This window comes from Pan troglodytes, chromosome 1 (genome assembly GCF_028858775.2).
Source record: "Pan troglodytes isolate AG18354 chromosome 1, NHGRI_mPanTro3-v2.0_pri, whole genome shotgun sequence".
In the NCBI taxonomy this organism is placed as follows: Eukaryota; Metazoa; Chordata; class Mammalia; order Primates; family Hominidae; genus Pan; species Pan troglodytes.
Genome location: NC_072398.2, coordinates 69,726,418 through 69,750,169, shown reverse-complemented (window position 1 = coordinate 69,750,169; position 23,752 = coordinate 69,726,418). Strand labels below are relative to the sequence as shown.

Below are 23,752 nucleotides of genomic sequence, written 5' to 3'. Positions count from 1 at the left end.
TCCCTGTTGTACCCTAGTAAAAGGGACAAGATCCAACAGGCAGAATGCCTTTAGTGCTCCTTTTATCTGTGTGTATGTCTTCTTTGTGGACATCTTTAGAAGAAAGAACTAGGTAACATAGCTTCATGATGTGGAAAACCTTGAAAAACAAAAGCTTAATTTCTGGATCTCTCCAAAGGGAGCCCTTAATCTTTATACTGTTTCAGATCAAGTCAGAAAATACTATTTGTTTTTGTCTCATTCCTACAAACATTCTAAGTCATTCTAAGGCGGTCAAGTGGGTCACCATTTTCCCTGTGAAGATTGAGACCTGCTAGTTTTCTATGTATTGTCCACTTATCAATTTACTCCATGCATGCGCCCTCACTTAAATGTCACTTCTTCTGAAAGAAATGTTTACACTTAACATACTTGAGTAGGTTATTTAGTCTTTCTGAAGCCCCATTTTCTCATATGTAAAAAGGGAATAATAGGCTGGGCCAGTTTTGTGTGCCTCCCAGGGATATTGTAAAGCACAAATAAGATAATAGATGCAAGAGCACTTGTAAAACTATAATGTGCTATTTAAGTATAGGTGCTATTACTCAGCTATGCTTCAGTGCAAGGAAAAGTGGTAGAAACTTGTCTTATTGACTTGTATGTCCTGAGGCTTTATATTTTATTCTATGCCTCTGGATCATGGTTATAATTATTGGTAGCAATAATTAGTATTATGAGTTGTTTGAAGTACTTTGAAAATTAATTAGCTATATCTGAATGTGGCACTAAGCTGACATTACAGTTTTAATGTCGGCCAGGTGCAGTGGCTCATTCCTGTAATCCCAGCACTTTGGGAGGCCGAGGTGGGCAGATCATTTGAGGTCAGGAGTTCGAGACTAGTCTGGGCAACGTGGTGAAACCCTGTCACTACAAAAAATACAAAAATTAGCCAGGCGTGGTGGCGCACACCTGTAATCCCAGCTACTTGGGAGGCTGACGCAGGAGAATTGCTTGAACCCGGGAGGTAGAGGTTGCAGTGAGCTGAGATTGTGCCATTGCACTCCAGCCTGGGCGACCCAGCGAGACTCCCTCTCAAAACAAAACAAAACAAAAAATAAAGTTTTAATGTCAAATGACTCTGAGTTGGAATTTTTTAAGTGTGAAGTCAGGTTGACAGGATAATGCCCCCTCAACCCCACGAAAACATTTTCACTGTAGTCTCAGAACCTGTGAATACATACCTCACCTGGCAAAAGGGACTTTACAGATATGATGAAAGTAAAGGACATTGAAAGGATAGATTATCCTAGATTGTCAGGGTGGGCCCAGCCTAATCACCTGAATCTTTAAAAGTGGAAAAGGAAGGCAGTCAAGTGGGTCAGAGAGATGAGAAAGGAAGAGGACAGATTTGACTTGTGAGAGGAGTTCAGCCTGACATTGCTGGCTTTGAAGATGGAGGAAGGGGAAAAGCAGCCAAGAAATGAATTTGGCTACTAGAAGCTAGGAATTCTAATGACAGCTCAGCCGCCAACTGTCAAGGGAACAGCGATTGCAGTCTTACAACTTTAAGGAACTGAATTCTGTTAACAACCCAAATGAGCATAGAAATGGATCTTCCTCTAGAGCATCCAGAAAGAAACACAGTCCTGCCAACGCCTTGATTTTAGCCCTTTGAGACCCTGTTGGACTTCTGACCTACAGAGCAGTAAGATAATAAATTTGTGTTGTTTAAGATGCTAAATTTGTGGTAATTTGTTATGGCACCAATAGAAAACTAATGCACAAATGCACAGCTAATAGTATTCATAACGAGATAACTTGTCCAGCAACCTCAATCACCCAGAACCCAGCAGTAAAATATAAAACAGCAAAGCAAATATTCTCTGAGTAATATTTTTCGACTCTTTCAGCAGAGTTCAGGCAGAAAATAAATCAGTCTAGATATTTTAAGCAGGAAAGAATCAAATGCAGAACATTGGGTATTTACAAAATTGTTGGAAGGGCTAAAGGAGCTGGTATGAGGAAGTACCTGTGCAAATAACTCCCAGAACAGGGTGACATTGACATCTTCAGATAAAAGACATGTTTATAGATAGACATAACTCAACCAATGATGATTTGAAGAAAAGCTTGAATTATGAACTCCGTTAATAATCTGGGGGCTGAAGAACGAGTTGGAGGATTTCTTAAAGACAAATAAAATCCAGTTATTATGTTATGATTAAAAATCAAAGTTGTTTTGTTTTGTTTTTTGTTTTTTTAAATAAAAATAGATTTTCCAGAAGAGTGGAAGCTGGTGTTTTACCATAGAATTTTATGAAGAAACAAAACATATCTCTAATTATTATTTTTTTTTTTTTGAGAGATGGAGTTTTGCTCCTGTTGCCCAGGCTGGAGTGCAATGGCACAGTCTCGGCTCACCACAACCTCCGCCTCCCGGGTTCAAGTGATTCTCCTGCCTCAGCCTCTGAAGTAGCTGGGACTACAGGCATGCACCACCATGCCCAGCTAATTTTGTATTTTTAGTAGAGACGGGGTTTCTCCATGTTGGTCAGGCTGGTCTCAAACTCCTGACCTCAGGTGATCCACCCGCCTCAGCCTCTCAAAGTGCTGGGATTATAGGCGTGAGCTACCACACCTGGCCCTCTAATTATTTTTAATAAAAAATTATATTTCAACAAGTAAATAAAACAGGCTTCTTCTAAAAGTAAATAACACAATCACCTCTTAAAGTTTCCACTTCATAATGATACTATTAAAATGGCAATTACATTTCCAACACATGAATTTCTAAGGGACACATTCAAACCATAGCAATACCCAGTACTTTAATAATGTATAGAAATACAAAAGGCTCCTCCAAATCATGAGTGAACTCCCATTCACAATTGTTTCAAAGAGAATAAAATACCTAGGAATCCAACTTACAAGGAATGTGAAGGACCTCTTCAAGGAGAACTACAAACCACTGCTCAATGAAATAAAAGAGAACACAAACAAATGGAAGAATATTCCATGCTCATGGATAGGAAGAATCAATATCGTGAAAATGGCCATACTGCCCAAGGTAATTTATAGATTCAATGCCATCCCCATCAAGCTACCAATGACTTTCTTCACAGAATTGGAAAAAACTACTTTAAAGTTCATATGAAACCAAAAAAGAGCCTGCATTGCCAAGACAATCCTAAGCAAAAAGAACAAAGCTGGAAGCATCATGCTACCTGACTTCAAACTATACTACAAGGCTACAGTAACCAAAACAGCATGGTACTGGTACCAAAACAGAGATATAGACCAATGGAACAGAACAGAGCCCTCGGATATAATACCACACATCTACAACCATCTGATCTTTGACAAACCCAACAAAAACAAGAAATGGGGAAAGGATTCCCTATTTAATAAATGGTGCTGGGAAAACTGACTAGCCATATGTAGAAAGCCGAAACTGGATCCCTTCCTTACACCTTATACAAAAATTAATTCAAGATGCATTAAAGACTTAAATGTTAGACCTAAAACCATAAAAACCCTAGAAGAAAACCGAGGCAATACCATTCAGGGCATAGGCATGGGCAAGGACTTCATGTCTAAAACACCAAAAGCAATGGTAACAAAAGCCAAAATTGACAAATGGGATCTAATTAAACTAAAGAGCTTCTGCACAGCAAAAAAAAAACTACCATCAGAGTGAACAGGCAACCTACAGAATGGGAGAAAATTTTTGCAATCTACCCATCTGACAAAGGGCTAATATCCAGAATCTACAAAGAACTCAAACAAATTTACAAGAAAAAAACAACCCCTTCAAAAAGTGGGCAAAGGATACAAACACACTTCTCAAAAGAAGATATTCATGCAGCCAACAGACACATGAAAAAATGCTCATCATCGTTGGCCATCAGAGAAATGCAATCAAAACCACAATGAGATACCATCTCACACCAGTTAGAATGGCGATCATTCAAAAGTCAGGAAACAACAGGTGCTGGAGAGGATGTGGAGAAATAGGAATGCTTTTACACTGTTGGTGGGAGGATAAACTAGTTCGACCATTGTGGAAGACAGTGTGGTGATTCCTCAAGGATCTAGAACTAGAAATACCATTTGACCCAGCAATCCCATTACTGGGTATATACCCAAAGGATTATACATCATGCTACTATAAAGACACAGGCACACATATGTTTATTGTGGCACTATTCACAGTAGCAAAGACTTGGAACCAACCCAAATGTCCATCAGTGATAGACTGGATTAAGAAAATGTGGCACATATAAACCATGGAATACTTTGTAGCCATAAAAAATGATGAGTTCATGTCCTTTGTAGGGACATGGATGAAGCTGGAAACCATCATTCTGAGCAAACTATCACAAGGACAGAAAACCAAATACTGCATGTTCTCACTCATAGGTGGGAATTGAACAATGAGAACACCTGGACACAGGGTGGGGAACATCACACACCGGGGCCTGTCGTGGGATGGGGGGAGGGGGAGGGATAACATTAGGAGGAATACCTAATGTAAATGATGAGTTAATGGGGGGTGCAGCACACCAACATGGCACATGTATACATATGTAACAAACCTGCACATTGTGCACATGTACCCTAGAACTTAAAGTATAATTTAAAAAATAAATAAATAAAATAAATTATTTAAAAAAATAAAAAAATACAAAAGGCTCCTAAAGTAGCTTCTTGAGAAAATTTGAGTGATGATTACTAAATCAAAATATTCTTTATTTATTAAAAAAAATGTTTTTTTTTGAGATGGAATCTTGTTCTGTCATCCAGGCTGGAGTGTAGTGGTGTGATCTCGGCTCACTGCAACCTCTGCCTCCCAAGTTCAAGCGATTCTCCTGCCTCAGCCTCCCGAGTAGCTGGGATGACAGGTGCCTGCCACCACACCTGGCTAGTTTTTTAATTTTATTTTTAATAGTGATGGTGTTTCACTATATTGGCTAGGCTGGTTTTGAACACTTGACCTCAGGTGATCCGCCCATCTTGGCCCCCTAAAATACTAGGATTATAGGCGCGAGCCACCGTGCCCGGCCCCAACATATTCTTTAACTCTATGTTTGTGTATATGTGCATAAAATATTGTGTGTATAATATATGTATAATTATATAAAATATATATAATGTATAACATATAATGTATAATGTATACATATGCATTATATATGTATATACAGGTATATACTGTACACATATATGTACATAAATATATGTACATATATGTATATAATATACATATGCACATATGTGTGTATCTACACACACATATATGTACATGAAGCATTCATCATTTTTAGCTAACAAAACAATTGTAATGGCCAACTTCTCCAGCATTTATTGGTGTGAGAAGAACTGCTGTTCCATCATCCTGAGAGCAGCTCATTCAGATCTTTGTGACTATGTAAAACCTGTAAGAGGGTGGAACAGAGAAAGAATCCGGAGGATTGGGAAATACAGCTCTAACATTTTTCCCCTGTACATATCCAAGAGAACCAGAATATCACAGCGCAGGACATCAATAGCTTGATGTCTTTTACTACCAATATATACGTTTAAAAATAGTTGGTCCATGTTGTATATTTCAGGATCTTCCTGGGACACTAGAACTGGCCTGTTTCCACCAACCTCACATGCCACATCAGCTGCCAAATGACATTGCCCTCAAAGCACACCCTCTCCCACCATTTCACAATATTGCAACTGTTATAGTCATTCTAAAATAATTTAAAATTTCATTCATCCATAAAACCTTTCTAGCTTCTCTTAGACTAAAGCCCAACATGTTAAGCATGATTTGCAAGGCTTTCTGTGTTTAGTTCTCTAATTTCAATAATTTTATTCTTCATACTTCAACTGTATATTCAGTCATCCCTCATACTGAGGGATATGTGGGGGATTGGTTCCCAGACACCTGCAGATACCAGAATCTGTGTCCACTCAATTTCTGCAGTCAGCCGTAGATGCGTCAGAAACTCATGTATATATATGGAAAGTTGGCCCTCTGTATATGAGGGTTTCATATCCACTGAATACTGTATTTTCAGTCAGTGTTTGGTTGAAAAAATTCATGTATAAGCAGACCCATGCAGTTCAAGGCTGTGTTGTTCAAGGGCCAACTATACTACGTTTTCAGTTCGCCGAAGTCACCATGTGCTGTTGTGTCTCAGGACCTATGCATATGCTGTTCTCTACACTTTTTGGTTGCTTACCTAAATCCAAATCAGTTTTTTGTTCTCACTAATTGTTACTGCCTCCCGAGGTTTTCCCTGACTTGGTCTAAACTGTATTTGGGTGTTGTTGTTATTAGTTGTTCCAGTAACATTCTATTCTCTGTTACAATGTCTTTATATTATACTTTTCTTTGGTTTGCGAATCTTCCCCTCTATATTGAAGGCCCCCCAATGGTAGGGACTGTGTCTATTTTAAGAAGTAGTTCTATATTCCTTTCATCTAGCATATTTTCTGTCACTTATAATATGGTTAATAAATAACTGCTGAGCAAATTAATGAATTTTGGGCACGTTAATGTACAATCCTAGAACCCAGGGCACCCAAATTTAATAATGTAGTTTTTTATTTTTTTTGAGATGGAGTCTCACTCTGTCACCCAGGCTGGAGTGCAGTGGCACGATCTCAGCTCACTGCAACCTTTGCTTCCCAGGTTCAAGTGATTCTCCTGCCTCAGCCTCCCAAGCAGCTGGGACTATAGGCACACACCACCACGCCCAGCTAATTTTTGTATTTCTAGTAGAGGTGGGGTTTCGCCATATTGGTCGGGTTGGTCACAAACTCCTGACCTCAAGTGATCTGCCCGCCTCAGCCTCCCAAAGTGCTGGTATTACAGGCATGAGCCACTGCAACTGGCCTTGAAATTGTAATATTTCTGTATTGTCATTCTTCACCACTAGAATCAGTTCCATGAGGGTAGACACTTTTTATTTGCTTTTTTCACTATTAGTGTTCTTAGCTTGCAGTGCCAGGTATGCAGTAGATGCTGAATTAGTCTTTACTATGTAAACCAGTAAATACATTTGGAGTTTATAGAAGGATGTAATGGACAATCATTTCAGGGTACCATTGTAGTGATGAATTAATGCCTATTGTTTTCTGTCATGGAAATCTTAAAAGAGTCAATGACTCAAGATTCCGTCTCCTGGGAGAGTATATTTGGCCTAGCTTAGACCACTGGCCCACATCTTGGTTATCAGAGGATTTTTTTCTCCACTTTTCTTTATTTTGTTTTATTAAACTTCTTATTTTGAAATAATTTAAAGACTCACAGAAAAGTTGCAAATGTGATCAACCCTGGAAAACATTCCAGGGAAGCGTGGTAGAAGATAACTGCTAAGAGATTGTTTAACTTGGCAGTGGTAATCATCATCAGCTTTCTAGAAAATAGTTTCAGAAGAGAGGTATGGGTGGAAATCAAATTGCAGGACAATTTCAGGAAGTTTGATATTTAACACAAGTGATCGATGATAGATCAATCGATTGATCCATTGATAGATCATAATAACATGACAGCGGCCGGGCATGGTGGCTCATGCCTGTAATCCCAGCACTTTGGAAGGCCGAGGCAGGTCACCTGAGGCCAGGAGTTTGAGACCAGCGTGGCCAACATGGCAAAACCCCATCTCTACTAAAAATACAAAAAATTAGCCAGGCCTGATGGCACGTGCTTGTAATCCCAGCTACTTGGGAGGCTGAGGCAGGAGAATTGCTTGAATCCGGGAGGCGGAGGTTGTAGTGAGCTGAGATTTTGCGCCATTGCACTCCAGCCTGGGCGACAGAGTGAGACTCTGTGTCAAAATAATAATAATGATAATAACAATCACAACATGACAGCAATGCATGTTCAAGGAAAGATTTTTAGAAGGGGAAAAAGTTTATTATAGGTCAAAGGGTATGTAGAGTTGGAGATACACAGAAGTTAGGACTGATGGAATGAGACTCCTGAGGATATGGGCAAAGACGGAATCAAGCACCTAAGTGGAGGGAATAGCCATAGGAAAGAGAATATATTTTAACCTGATACTGAAGGAAAGGAAAGAGTTTGTGATATGAATGAGAAGTTTCAGGTGGAGAAGAGAAAGAATGTGGGGGAACTCATGTTTAATGCCTCAGTCTTAGTAAAGTGTTATGTAAGGAGATCAGTTTTGCTGACACAGAGGACCATCTTACCCATTAGAAGGATATGTGTGGATCTCACCTGCTGTTATGTGGTATCCAGATAGAAAATTTGTTTTGTAAATATATTTTTCTTACTTTTTAGGGATATTTCTTTTCTGTATGATGTTACATATGCCAAAGGACAGACTAGGGAGAAAGCAGTTTGTCCCCCACATTTGGCCCGTTCATTACAGTCACATGATGGTGTCATTGTGCCCCATAAGGTAAATAAAGTATTTGACAAATAATCTTCTCTCCCTCTGTCTACTTTTAAAAATCATTTTAAAATGATTTTTAATATAAATTTAAAATATAAAACAACGTCATACTATAACAACCTGCATTGCTCACCAATCTTCATAGCATTTTCAAATTACTTCTTAAAATGGGAAAAGGGTATTTAGCAGGAAAAGATCAAAATGTCTTATTTTAAGCCATTTTGCAAACCACAGTTAATCTGTTTTAATCTAAAAAACACAGCGTGGGAGATTATATTGTTTTTCCCTTAGAAATCCACATATAAAGTTGTAAGATTCTTATCTTTGATATCTTGCTAAGTTGAATTTTAAATTCCCGGCTGAATTTAAAGGAAAGGAATCAATAAACTTCTGAATATATGGGATACATGTAACTAATACTAGCACCAAGGTTATTCTTTAATTTATGGTTATTTTAGAGATGTGTGCTCTGGTTAGTTTTTGTCATTTGCTATGACCCACATTGCTAATATTGTTATTTCTCCAATCAAAATTTTTCAACTTAAAAAATAGTATCTCTTTAGGTTAGGAATTAGGATTTGTGCAAGTGAATTTTTTCTCTATTAATATATTCATTCTTTTATTTTGCTTTTCTTTTCTTTTAAGCCAAAGACACTAACAGATACTTTGATTCCTGAAGAATTTCATATTGTGTCAAGTACAGGAGTTTCAGGTTTGGAGTGTTATGATGAGTGAGTACTATGATATGTAAAAAATACCTGTCCCAGCTCGGTGGTCCATGCCTGTAATCCCAGCACTTTGTGAGGCCAAGGCAGGTGGATCATCTGAGGTCAGGAGTTCAAGACCAGCCTGGTCAACATGGTGAAAGCCCGTCTCTACAGAAAATACAAAAATATTAGCTGGGTGTGGTGGCGGGTGCCTGTAATCCCAGCTACTGGGGAGGCTGAGGCAGGAGAATCACTTGAACCTGGGAGGCGGAGGTTGCAGTGAGCCAAGATTGCACCATTACACTCCAGCCTGGGCAACAAGAGTGAAACTCCATCTCAAAAAAAAAAAAAAGAAAGAATACCTGACAAGTTGAACTGTTTCCTCCTTCCCATACATAGAAGAACCTGAGAATAGTACACTCATATTCCTGAGCAATATATAAACTGAAATGAGGAAACATTTGAGCCAGCCATCCTAATACAATTAAGAAAGATACAAATTGGCGGGGCGCGGTGGCTCACGCCTGTAATCCCAGCACTTTGGGAGGCCGAGGCGAGCAGATCACGAGGTCGGGAGATCAAGACCATCCTGGCTAACACGGTGAAACTCCGTCTCTACTAAAAATACAAAGAAATAGCCGGGCGTGGTGGCGGGCGCCTGTAGTCCCAGCTGCTTGGGAGGCTGAGGCAGGAGAATGGCATGAACCCAGGAGGCAGAGCTTGCAGTGAGCCGAGATCGCGTCACTGCACTCCAGCCTGGGCGACAGAGTGAGACTCCGTCTCAAAAAAAAAAATACATAAATGAAAGAAAAAGATACAAATTGAAAAAAATAAAAACTAAAAGTACTTAAAAGAGTTTGGGATGTTAGTGATTAAATTATTCATATTTTTTCCTGCCATTTAATTTTGAATTTTTTAAAAAATGGAACTTTGTTTTGAATGTGTGACTATGCCCTTTAGGAATGATTTTGAGCAATGATTATGGAGACAAAGGAAAGTAGCCCTCTGAGCCAGCATCTCATAATCCATGCTCCAGGGCTTGGCTCCACATTGCAGACTCATTATCTTGTCATCTTTGATTCCTGTTTATGGGATTGAAAATAGGATCTTGCTTTTATTTTCTGAAACAACACTTGAATGTTTTATAGTTTAGAAAATGAGAACTTTGGACTCAGGTTTTATAATAAAATATCCAGAGGCTGTCACTCTTTTGATATTGTCTTTCCAATATGTATGTTATAATATATTGCATTTCATTGTGATGGTATGTTTCAGAACAATATTTTGCCCAAGAGAACCAAATGAAATTCATTTTTTGGGTAACCTTTTATTTTAATGTAATTTCAGACATAAAAAAGTTGCAAAAATGGGAAAAGGAATGCCTATATACCCTCTACCTTGAGTCACTGGTTGTTTACACTTTGTCTCATTTGCTCTTAAACATACACAAGCATGCATACACATGCACATATTTTCAAACTATTTAAGAGTAAGTAATCAAATACTTCTACCACCAAATACTTTAGTGTGTATTTCCTAACAACCCATTAGTTATAGATCTTTTGGTGACTTTTTTTTTTTTTTTTTTTTTTTTGAGACGGAGTTTCGCTCTTATTGCCCAAGCTGGAGTGCAATGGCATGATCTCGGCTCACTGCAACCTCCGCCTCCCAGGTTCAAGCGATTCTCCTGCCTCAGCCTCCTGAGTAGCTGGGATTACAGGCAGGCACCACGGTGCCTGGCTAATTTTTTGTATTTTTGGTAGAAACAGGGTTTCACCATGTTAGCCAAGCTGGTCTCGAACTCCTGACCTCAGGTGATCTGCCCGCTTTGGCCTCTCAAAGTGCTGGGATTACAGGCATGAGCCACAGCACATGGCTGATTTTTTTTTTTTTTTTTTTTGAGACAAAGTCTTGCTTTGTCACCTGGGCTGGAGGGAAGTGGTGCAATCTCGGCTCACTGCAACCTCTGCCCCTTGGGTTCAAGCAATTCTCATGCCTCAGCCTCCCGAGTAGCTGTGACTACAGGTGCCTGCCACCACGCCCAGCTAATTTTTGTATTTTTAGTAGAGATGGGGTTTCGCCATATTGGCCAGGCTGGTCTCGAACTCCGGACCTCAGGTAACCCACCTACCTCGGCCTCCCAAAGTGCTGGGATTACAGGTGTGAGCCACTGCACCTGGCCTTGATGAATTTTTTAAAATTTCATCATTTCTTCTGTATGATCATTATTTCTTCTGCCAATTTGTTATTTGGCATTTTACCATATGGAATAATGGATTTCTATTTTATTTGATGGATTTTAATTCTTTACTATCATTATTTTATTTTATTTTTTGGAGATGGAGTTTTGCTGTTGTTGCCCAAGCTGGAGTGCAGTGGCGTGATCATGGCTCACTGCAACCTCCACCTCCTGGGTTTAAGCGATTCTTCTGCCTCAGCCTCCTGAGTAGCTGGGATTACAGGCACGCGCCACCACACCTGACTAATTTTTTTTTTTTTTTTGTATTTTTAGTAGTGATGGGGTTTCACCATGTTGGCCAGGCTGGTCTTGAACTCCTGCCTTGGCCTCCGAAAGTGCTGGGATTATAGGCGTGAGCCACCCCGCCCAGCCCTTTATTTTTATTTTTTATTTTTTTGAGACAGAGTCTCCCTCTGTCATGGGTGGAGTGCAGTGGCACGATCCCTGCTCACTGCAACCCCCGCCTCCCAGGTTCAAGCAATTCTCCTGCCTCAGCCTCCTGAGTAGCTGGGATTACAGGCGCCGCCACCATGCCCGGCTAATTTTTTTGTATTTTTAGTAGAGACGGGGCTTCATCATGTTGGCCAGGCTGGTTTCGAACTCCTGACCTCAAGTGATCTGCCCGCCTCAGCCTCCCAAAGTGTTAGGATTACAGGTGTGAGCCACCATGCCCGGCCCATTATTTTGATGCTCAAATTTTTCCAGATTTGGCCAATGGCCAAAGGCTGCTCCTTTGAGCTTTCTCTTGTGTTCTTTGGCCATGTCCCCATGATTATTTGAACACTTATTTTCTGGCTTGATAAGACTTCCAGGTTCATCTTGCATTTTCCAACTCCAGCCCTGGAATGGGTGGTGAGTCACTTCTCCAAGCAGTACTCATTCCTTTTAGTGGAGAATGGTACTTAGAAACCAAGATTCTGGGGGTTAGTTGTGCTAATTGATAAACAGGCCAGAAAATTTTCTTAAAATAACATTTACCTATCTTATTTATTGTAGCAAATACACTACTCTCCTCACAGATAGTGAAAACAGGCTATTGCTCTTCCCATCCATGTAAGTACAGTTTATTTTCTAAAATCTTTCTCAGAAAGAATACCTATATACATACACATTTCTTGGTACTTTATTAAACAAAATTATTAAAATTATAGCAGCAACCCAAGGCAATAATTGCCTACAAGTTCATCATCTAATCAGTGTTTTCGTTTTTACAATTGTATATTCAGTGTTTATATATTTCATTTGTCTAATTGCATATTAAATTTTACATATTTACATATATAGCATAATATTTAAATATGATAAAGTACTTTTATATTCTATGTTTAACCATTAGTATTTCTCCATTTTGCTATAGTCTTTTTTTTTCCTTTTCTTTGTCCCTTTTCTTCTCTCACATTGTGAGGTAACCAATGTTAAAAGTTTGATGTTTATCTCCCTATATTTTTTCTTTTTCTATGTTCTTACACTCCTATATGATAGGTATATAGAATTTTTTTGGGGGGAAGCATTATTTTCTTTTATGAAAAAGAGAATCATACTATTTGCATTTTTCTTGCTTTTTTCTACTATATTATTGATCTCCCAATAGATTAATAGACACAGGTCTAATGCTTAAAATGCCATTAATATCCCAGAGAGCATATATATTCTCTTTACACATATTATATTCTTTTTGCCATTTGAGAATTCCCTGTTGCAATGTTAATTGCATAAGTCTGCCACCTTAATTTTTTAGGAAACCTAATAAAAGAGTAGAAGTGGCCCAGCTGAATGATGTGATGGATACTATGCTAGAGAGGGCTGGTGTGGAAAATCAGGGATATACAGGACCAACGAAGGTAACTGCAAAGCCGAATGCAACCTGGTGGCTAAGAGCATGCACTCAGGAGGCAGATTGCCTAGGTTAGAATTCTGACCCTGCCATATATTTACTGATGGCCTTGGACAAGTCACTTAATGTATTTGTACCTCAGTTTCCTCATCTGGACATTGGAGATAATAATATCACCTACCTCATAGGGTTTTTGTGGAGATGAAATGACATAATAAATGTAAAGTGCTTAGAACAGTTCTTGGCATGTGGTAGATACTGTATAATTAATTGTTAGTATTATTATTTCACCAAATATAAGGTATCATTGATTGTAAGACCCTTATTATTTTATGTAACACTAAAAAACACTGCCAGGTATATTTTTAGTAGAGATGGGGTTTCAACATGTTGGCCAGGCTGTTCTCAAACTCCTGACCTCAAGTGATCTGCCCACCTCCCCCTCCCAAAGTGCTGGGATTACAGGCATGAACCACCGCACCAGGCCACCACTTGTAATTTTTATTTTCTACTTAAGAAAGAACTCTTTTAGTCTTACATAGATAGAGACCTTTTTCTTTATCAGGGCTATTTCTTTTTTGTTTTATGTATTTTATTTGTTTGGAATTGGAAACTTACAGAAAAAGTTGAATACAAGACACTGCTATGTAACCTTTACCCAGATTCTCCATCTGGTTATTTACATTGTGCCCTATTTGCTTTCTCATTCTCTCTCCTTCTCTGTCTACATATGCATCACTTTGTTCTGAACCATTTAGAGTGAGTTGGAGACATCATGCCTCTTTAATACCCAGATATTCAGGATATATTTCCTACAAACAAGGACATTCTCTTATATATCCATAATATAGTTATCAGGAAATTTAATGTTGATATGATAGTATTATCTGACACAGACCACATTTAAATTTTATATTTTATCAATTGTCTCTGTAATGGCTTTTAAAAATAGCTATTTTTTCTTCCTAGTCCAGAATCTAAGAGATCACATAGTTCTTTTAGTTGTCATGTTTCTTTAGACAATTTTAATCTGAAACAGTTTCTCAGCCTTTCTTTGTTTTTCTTGACCTTGTTGTTTTGAAGAACACAAGCCAGTTACTCTGTAGAATGTTCTTCAATTTTGGTTTGTCAGATGTATAGTCATGATTTTAGATTGGGGTTTTTTATTTTTGGCAGCTATAACATAGAAGTGATATTGTGACCTTTTCAGTGCATCAGATAAAGAGGCACATGATTAAACCAATTTTTTTTTTTTTTTTGAGACAAAGTCTCACTCTGTCACCCAGGCTGGAGTACACTGTGATTATGGCTCACTGCAGCTGCAACCTCCCTGGGCTCAGGGGATCCTCCCACCTCAGCCTCCCGAGTATCTGGGACTACAGGCGTGTGCCACCATGGCTGGCTAATTTTTATATTTTTTGTACAGACAGGGTCTCACCATATTGCCCAGGCTGGTCTCAAGCTCCTTGCCTCAAGCAATCTGCCCACCTCGGCCTCCCAAAGTGTTGGGATTACAGGTGTGAGCCACTGCACCTGGGCAGACCAACATTTAAAAATCAAATATCACTTTTGTATATATATAAATGAAAATGTAAGTGAAATAAATTAATCAACATGTTTCTAAAACTTATTTACATTCAAGGTGTTAACCTCCTAAAATGTTTTTTACTAAGACTGTAATAAGTACTGATTATGTTACTTACCTTCTGACAGATGCACAAACTACTACATATATTGAAGAAGGAACAGACCATTTACAACATGATATTTCATGAACTTATTCGACAAGTCAGTGTGGACTGTGCAGACAGAGGAGAACTTCTGTCTAAAGTCAGGTTAGTGCTGTTATTGGAATGGTCCAGTTTCCTTTTGATTTTTATATTAGATTTGTCTTTATATCTACTTTTGAGAATGCCACAAAAGTGCACTTCTCTATTCTACTGATCGTAAGTAATCTAACTGCATTTTTTTTTCTTTTTTGTTAATATATGGAAAGGGTCTATAGCTTTCATTTTATTTTAGCCATATTATCTTGGGTGAGATACAGTGAGACCTGATGCAGATCAAGAGAAAGAACCCAGAAAGAGTTTTATAGTTTTGTTATACTCACAGCTCCCTGGGGAGAAGCAGCATGCCATACAGGGCCATTGTGGGGAGACACCAAGTCAGTCATGAGGTAATGAGAGGGAGGGAACCTGTGGGGAGGCACCTCTATTGTGGTTTCCTTGGGAAGGAATAGGTGAGGCAGGTTAAGTAGGCTTAGGATTGGATTGTTTGGATAATTTCACTGGGCATTCCATAATAGGGGTTGTCCCTGGTTGTTTGGTACCTGGCCTTGGGGCAATAAGAGAATTTTTGAAAGATATTTTTGCTGGATATAGACAATTTTTAAATTTAGTACTTTAAATATGTTGTTGCCCTACTCTCATTTGCATTGTTTCCAATGAGAAATCTGCTGCCATCCTTGTCTTTATTCCCCCAAACGTAATGTGTGTTTTTCCTGGAGCTGATTTTAGGATTTTTTCCTTTTTTTTTTTTTTTTTTTTTTTTTTTTTGAGACAGTCTCGCTCTGTCGCCCAGGCTGGAGTGCAATGGCGCCATCTCGGCTCACTGCAACCTCTGCCTCCAAGGTTCAAGCAATTCTCCTGCCTCAGCCTCCCGAGTAGCTGGGATTACAGGCGCCTGCCACCATGCCCGGCTAATTTTGTATTTTAGTAGAGACGGGGTTTCACCATGTTGGTCAGGCTGGTCTCGAGCTCCTGACCTCGTGATCTGCCCGCCTTGGACTTCCAAAGTGCTGGGATTACAGGCGTGAGCCACCGAGCCCAGCCTTAAGATTTTTTCTTTACTATTGCTTTTGAGCAGTTTCACTATGCTATGACTTGGTGTAGTTTTTTTCACGTTTCTTGTGCTTGGTGCTTATTAAGCATTTTGGTCTGTGGCTTTATAGTTTTCATCAAATATGGAACAGTTTTGGCTATTTCTTTAAGTGTTTTTCTGTCCCTCCACCTCTTTTGAGGGAATTTGTTTACACATGTATTAGGCCACTAGTACTGAAGTTGTCCCACAGATCACTAATGTTATACACATTTTTGCTCTTTTCTATTTGTGTTCATTTTGGATAGTTTCTATTGCTATACCTTCAAGTTCATTAATCTTTTTTCCCATAATATCTAATCTGCTTTTAATCCTATCTAATTATTATTACTATTATTATTATTTTTGACATAGAGTCTTGCTCTGTTACCCAGGCTGGAGTGCAGTGGCATGATCTTGGCTCATTGCAGCCTTGAACTCCTGGGCTCAAGTGATCCACCTACCTCAGCCTCCTAAGTAGCTGGGGCTACAAGTGTGTGCCACCACACCCAGCTAATTTTTTTGTATTTTTTTTTGTAGAGACAGGATCTCACTTTAATCCTATCTAGTATATATTTTCATCTCAGACATTTTTGCTTTCATCTCTAGAAGGTCAGTTTGGGTCTTTTAAATATCTTCCATGTCTCTACTTAACTTTTTGAACATACAGAATGTAGTTAGATAACTTTTAGTGGTTTTGTCTGTTAATTCTACCATCTATTTTGGTTCTGGGTCAGTTTTGATTCATTGATTTTTCTCCTCATAGGCGTGTTTTCCTGCTTCTTTACATGTTTAGTAATTGTCTTAGTCTGCCTTGTGCTGCTATAACAGAATATCACAGACGGGGGGTAATTTATAATGAGCAGAGATTTATTGGCTCACAGTTTGGGAAGCTGGGAAGTGCAATGTACGAAGCTGCCATCATCTGGTGAGAACCTTCTTGTGGTAATCATAACATGACAGAAAGTGAGAGGGTGAGAGAGAGAGAAAGAGGGAGTGGGTCCACTTGTGCGATAATGACCCCATTCCTGCAATAATGGCATTAGTCCATTTATCAGGGCAGAGCCCTCATGACTTAAACACCTCTTGAAAGGTCCACCTCCTAATACTGTTATAATAACAATTAAATTTCAACACTAGTTATGAGGGGAGAAACATTTAAACCTAGCAGTAATTTTGATTGGATGGCAGACATGAGTTATGCCTTATTTGGATGCTGTATATTTTTGTTTTCATACAAATATTCGTTAGCTTTGTTTTGGGACACAATTAAGTTATTTAAAAAAAATCTGATCCTGTTAGGTCTTTAGGTGGGACAAGAGCAGTGCCCAATTTAGGGCTAATTATTTCTGAATACCAAGACAAAACTTTTCTGTGTACCATCTCCAATGTCCCATGAATCATGAGTTTTTACAGTCTGGTTGGTTGGTACTGGTACTACTTCTATGCGAGTTCTGGCATTCTTACCTCTGATCCTTTTGGGTAGTTCTTTCCCTGGTCTTGGGTAGTTTTCTCACATTTATGCCCTGATCAGTACTTAGCTGAACACTTGAGGGAGATCTTCTGCATATCTTGTATAACTCTTTTCTCTCTGCTACTCTGTCCTCTGAACTCTAGCTGCTTTCATCTCTCTAGACTGTTAACTCTGTCTCCTTAACTCAGAGAGTCAACTGGGGTCTTCCTGGATTCCCTCTCAGTGTGCTATGGCCTGGAAAACTCTCCCAAGGCATTAGGCTGGCACAATTGTAGGGTTTGCTTTATTTATTTCTGGTCTCTCAGGGATCACTTTCTTTCATTGCCTGATATCCAGTGTCTTAAAAATGGTTTCATATTCTTTGTCCTTGTTTTGTTGTTGTCACTTCAGGTAGGAAAGTAAATTTAGTTCCTCTGGATTTCTTTTTATATTTCCTGTACCTATATCTATACCATAATTCACTATATAGATTAATGTCTTTCAGAAGTTTTGGGAAATTATCAGTGATGATCTTTGACTCATGTCTGTACTGCATTCTGTCTTCTGTTTCTGGAGCTTTGATTAGATATATGTTAGATATTCTCATTCTGTCTTCTTTGTCTCTTAATCTCTTTTTCATAGTTTCCCTCTTGTCTCTGTCCTACATTTTGGGTAATTTGTTCTAGGACATTACTGTCTTCTCTAGGTGTGTCTATTATGCTATAACCCATCTATTATTAACTCAACAATTATATTTTTCCCCTAAGAGTTTTTTTTTTTTTGAGACAGGATCTCGCTGTGGCCCAGGCTGCAGTGCAGTGGCACGATCTTGGCTTACTGCAACCTCTGACTCTCGGGTTCAAGTGATTCTTGTGCCTTAGCCTCCCAAGTAGCTGGGACTACAGGCACACACCACCATGCCTGGCTATTTTTTTTTTTTTTGTATTTTTAGTAGAGACAGGGTTCGCCATATTGGCCAGGCTAGTCTTGAACTCCTGGCCTCAAGCGATCCGCCCACCTCAGCCTCCCAGAGTGCTGGGATTACAGGTGTGAGCCACTGTGCCTGGCCTCCCTTAAGAGTTCTGTTGGTTTGTTTCCACGTTTGTCTCATCAAATATAATAATTTTATTGCTTATTCATTTTTAGATTCTTTTTTTTTTTTTTTTTTTGAGATGGAGTTTCACTCTTGTCACCCAGGGTAGAGTGCAATGGCACGATCTCAGCTCACTGCAACCTCCACCTCCGCATTCAAGTGATTCTCCCGCCTCAGCCTCCTGAGTAGCTGGGATTACAGGCATGCGCCACCATGCCTGGCTAATTTTGCATTTTTAGTAGAGACGGGGTTTCACCATGTTGGCCAGGCTGGTCTCGAACTCCTAATTTCAGGTGGTCTGCCCACTTCAGCCCCGCAAAGTGCTGGGACTACAGGTGTGAGCCACCATGCCCAGCCCATTTTTAGATTCTATCTTTTATTTCTCAAACATTTCATGCATAGTCTTATAAAATCCGCTATTGGTTATTTCTTCTGAGTCTCATTCATGGTGGTTTATTTACATTAGTATTTTGCAGCCTTTGCTTGTGGAGCTAATATTTCACTGACCTTGGCCATGGGATCCTCAGGGCATGAATCCAGGATGCTTTCTGGAAAAAGAAGATTTGCATGTGCTCCCTTCTGGAATCTGGGATTCATGCAGTAGTCCTACACTTGCCCATGTCTCCCACTTTGAAGTCAGCCCAAGGCTTAGTCTCTGGTTCTCAGTGTTGGTATTTTCCTGGGGACCATCCTGACCTTGGGTTTGCTTACTGCTTACAACTCCCACTTTATTTCTAACTTACTATTTTTTGTTTGTTCTTATTGTTTTTCATCCCTAGAGTCTTCTGTTTCTTCCTGCAAACTCAGTAATGCTTTGAAAAGTGTGTTCTCTTATGGATCTAGTTGGATTGTAATGGGAAGGTCCTTCAGAGTATTTAGTTCCTATATTGTCAGGAGGGGGAAATCCTAAAGATGATGTTTTTTAAATTAATATTTCCAATATATGAGCTGCATCTTGAGGTGATAAACTCCCTGCCACTTTCAGCCTTAAAGCAAGGGCTGGATAACTCTTTCTGTCAATGGATGAAAGATTAAACGACCAGTCAACTCAGACATATTACAAATCTAGGACCTCAGGCTTAGGGTGTAACACCTAGATCAGTTTTTTTTTTTTTTTTTAAGACAGTCTTGCTCTGTCACCCAGACTGGAGTGCAATGGTGAGATCTCTGCTCACTACAACCTCTGCCTCCCAGGCTCAAGTGATTCTTGTGTCTCAGCCACCCAAGTAGCTGGGATTATAGGCATGTGCCACCATGCCACACTAATTTTTGTATTTTTAGTAGATACAAGGTTTTGCCATGTTGGCTAGGCTGGTCTTGAACTCCTGGCTTCAAGTGATCTACCTGCCTCGGTCTCCCAGAGTGCTGAGGTTACAGGTGTGAGCCATCATGCCTGGCCTAGATCACTGTTAATATAAATGAATACTATTTAGTTATGGTATTTATAATTTATCATCTGTGATCACTTCCAAATATTTTGTTTGGTTTTATTCAGAAGCAAAAGAAATGACTTCTTTGTATTAAAGATTTTTGTTTGTGTTTAAATAGTTGATGTCGTTTTACATGTTGTCAATTTGAAAAAAGTGGCTTTATTCATGAATTTAACTATTTATAAGAATCTCACTATACGTTAAGTCATGCTGTTAGATGTAAAAATACAAATATGTAAGACATGGTTTCTAGTCTCAAGGAATTTATATCTAGAAGAAGGAATAAAACAAGTTTTTATTTTTGTTTTACATCTAACGTATGATATTCCAAATAATTAGGGCTCTGGTTACAATTCTGTACAATTGTTCACTCACTTGTATGGCATGGCAGGAAAACATAGCCTAGATTCCTTTTTTTTTTTTCTAATGAAGCCACAGCATTCTGCTTCTGTGCTTTTTATTTTTTATTTATTTATTTTTTTGAGATGGAGTTTCGATCTTGTTGCTCAGGCTGGAGTGCAATGGCGCCATCTTGGCTCCCTGCAACCTCTGCCTCCCAGGTTCAAGTGATTCTCCTGTCTCAGCCTACTGAGTAGCTGGGATTATAGGCATGCACCATGACACCTGGCTAATTTTGTATTTTTAGTAGAGATAGGGTTTATCCATGTTGGTCAGGCTGGTCTCAAACTCCCGACATCAGGTGATCCACCCACCTCGGGCCCCCAAAGTGCTGGGATTACAGGCGTGAGCCACTGCGGCCAGACTTCTTTTTTTTTTTTTTTTTTCTATATTGTTCATCTCACATATCTTTTGGAATGTCTGTTTACTATTTTATTGCCTAACATTACTTTCTCTCTTGCATATTTTCTATCTTTTTTTCCTTTCCTTTTGCGTGATATCTTGTTTCTCTTATTTTATTTCAATAGTTTTTGGAGAACAGGTGGTTTTTGGTTACACAGATAAGTTCTTGAGTGGTGATTTCTGAGATTTTTGGTGTACTCGTGGTATGGTTTGGCTGTGTCCCCATCCAAATCTCATCTTGAATTGTTGTTGCCATAATCCCCACATGTTGTGGGAGGGACCAGGTAGAGATGGTTGAGTCATGAGGGCCGTTTCCCTCATTCTGTTCTTGTGATAGTGAATTAGTTCTCATGAGATCTGATGATTTTATTTATTTATTTATTTATTTATTTATTTTTGAGATGGAGTCTTACGCTGTTGCCCAGGCTGGAGTGCAGTGGCGCAATCTCAGCTCACTGCCACCTCCAGCTCCTGGGTTCAGGTGATTCTCCTGCCTCAGCCTCCCAAGTAGCTGGGATTACAGGTATGCATTACCATGCCCAGCCAATTTTTTGTATTTTTAGTAGAGACAGGGTTTCACCGTGTTGGCCAGGCTAGTCTCAAGCTCCTGACCTCAGGTGATTCACCTGTCTCAGCCTCCCAAAGTGCTGGGATTACAGGCATGAGTCACTGTGCCTGGCCAGAGATCTGATAGTTTTATAAAGGGCTTCTTCCTTTTCTGGGCTTTCATTCTTCTCCTTCCTGCTGCCATGTGAAGAAGGACATGTTTGCTTTCCCTTCTGCCATGATTGTAAGTTTCCTGAGGCCTCCCCAGCTCTGTGGAACTGAGAGTCAATTAAATCTCTTTCCTTTATAAATTACCCTGTCTTGGGTATATCCTTATAGCAGTGTGAGAATGGACTAATATAACCCATCACCCGCTGAGCAGTGTACACTGTACTAAATATGTAGTCTTTATTCCTCACCCCCCTCCTAATCTTCCCCCTCAGACCCCAGAGTCCATTATATCATTCTTATGCCTTCGCATCCTCATAGCTTAGCTCCTATTTATAAGTGAGAACATACAATATTTGGTTTTCCATTCCTGAGTTACTTCATTTAGAATAATGGTCTCAAACTCCAACCAAGTTGCTGCAAATGCCATTATTTCATTTCATCTTATAGCTAAGTAGTATTCCATAGTGTGTATATACCACATTTTCTTTATCCACTCATTGCTTGATGGACATTTAGGTTGGTTCCATATTTTTGCAGTTGCAAATTGTGCTACTGTAAACATGCATGTGCATGTGTCTTTTTCATATAATGACTTATGACTTATTTTCCTGTGGGTAGATACCCAGTAGTGGGATTGTTAGATTGAATGGTAGTTCTACTTTTAGTTCTTTGAAGAATCTCCATACTGTTTTCCATAGTGGTTGTACTAGTTTACATTCCCACCAGCAGTGTAAAAGTGTTCTCTTTTCACCACATCCAAGCTGACATTTATTTTTGATTTTTTAAATTATGGCCATTCTTGCAGTAGTAGGGTGATATTTCATTGTAGTTTTAAATTGCATTTTCCTGATAATTAGTGATGTTGAGTATTTTTTCATGTTTGTTGGCTGTTTGTATATCTTCTTTTGAGGATTGTCTATTCATGTCCTTTGCCCACTTTTTGGTGAAATTATTTGTTTTTTTCTTGCTGATTTGTTGGAGTTCATCGTAGATTCTGGGTACTAGTCCTTTGCCAGGTGCATAGTTTATGAATATTTTCTCCCTCTCTGTGGGTTGTCTGTTTAACCTGCTGATTATTTCTTTTGTTGTGCAGAAGTTCTTTAGTTTAATTAGGTCCCATCTATTTATTTTTGTTTTTGTTGCATTTGCTTTTGGGTTCTTGGTCATGAATTCTTTGCCTAAGCCAATGTCTAGAAGAGTTTTTCTGATGTTATCTTCTAGAATTTTTATGGTTTCATGTCTTTAAGTCTTTGATCCATCTTGAGTTGACTTTTGTATAAGGTGTGAGATGAGGATCCAGTTTCATTCTTCTACATATGGCTTGCCAATTATCCCAGCACCATTTGTTGAAAAGGGTGTCCTTTCCCCACATTATGTTTTTGTATGCTTTGTTGCAGATCAGTTGGCTGTAAGTATCTGAGTTTATTTCTGGATTCTCTAGTCTGTTCCATTGGTCTATGTGCCTGTTTTTATACCCGTACCATGCTGTTTTGGTAACTATAGCCTTGTAGTATAGTTTGAAGTCAGGTAATGTGATGTTTCCAGATTTATTCTTTTTGTTTAGTATTTCTTTGGCTATGTGGGCTCTTTTTTGGTTCCATATGAATTTTAGGATTTTTTTTTCCAGTTCTGTGAAGAATGATGATGGTATTTTTGATGGGAATTGCATGGAATCTGTAGATTGAGTTTGGCAATATGGTCATTTTCACAATATTGATTCTACCCATCCATGAACATGGGATGTGTTTCCATTTGTTTGTGTCATATGCAATGTTTTTTCAATAGTGTTTTGTAGTTTTTCTTGTAGAGATCTTTCGTCTCCTTGGTGAAGTATATTCCTAAGTATTTTCTTTTCTTTTTCTTTTTTTTTTTTTTGCAGCTGTTGTAAAAGGGATTGATTTCTTGATTTGATTCTCAGCTTGGTTTTCTTGGTGTATAGCAGTGCTACTGATTTGTGTACATTGATTTTGTAACCTGAGAATTTACTAAATTCATTTATCAGATCTAGGAGCTTTTTGGTTGTTTGTCATGCAGAGAGAGGTATGTGCAAATGCTTGACCAGATTGCTCGGCAGATGATTGATTTCTACAAAGACTTGGTAACTCAGCGAGTGATGGACCAGCGCATTTTAGAAGAATTGTATAATTTCAAGCATGTTATTGAAGAACTGACCAGGTAAAAACTGTGATTATCTTAAACACAAAACAAAAGTCAATGTCATGTCTCTAA

General features: G+C 38.9%; 1 protein-coding gene across 5 annotated transcripts in view; it reads left to right on the top strand.

Annotated features, from left to right (window-relative positions):
* AXDND1 (axonemal dynein light chain domain containing 1) overlaps nt 1-23,752 on the top strand; it is a 193,985-nt gene that overhangs the window by 5,063 nt on the left and 165,170 nt on the right. For all 5 annotated transcript variants that reach the window (XM_054656308.2, XM_001157492.6, XM_054656307.2 and 2 more), the window contains 6 exons: nt 8,279-8,399; nt 9,039-9,124; nt 12,336-12,392; nt 13,078-13,180; nt 14,887-15,008; nt 23,558-23,698. In XM_054656308.2, the coding sequence (XP_054512283.1) occupies nt 8,279-8,399; nt 9,039-9,124; nt 12,336-12,392; nt 13,078-13,180; nt 14,887-15,008; nt 23,558-23,698 (630 nt within the window). The remainder of the gene's footprint in view (nt 1-8,278; nt 8,400-9,038; nt 9,125-12,335; nt 12,393-13,077; nt 13,181-14,886; nt 15,009-23,557; nt 23,699-23,752) is intronic.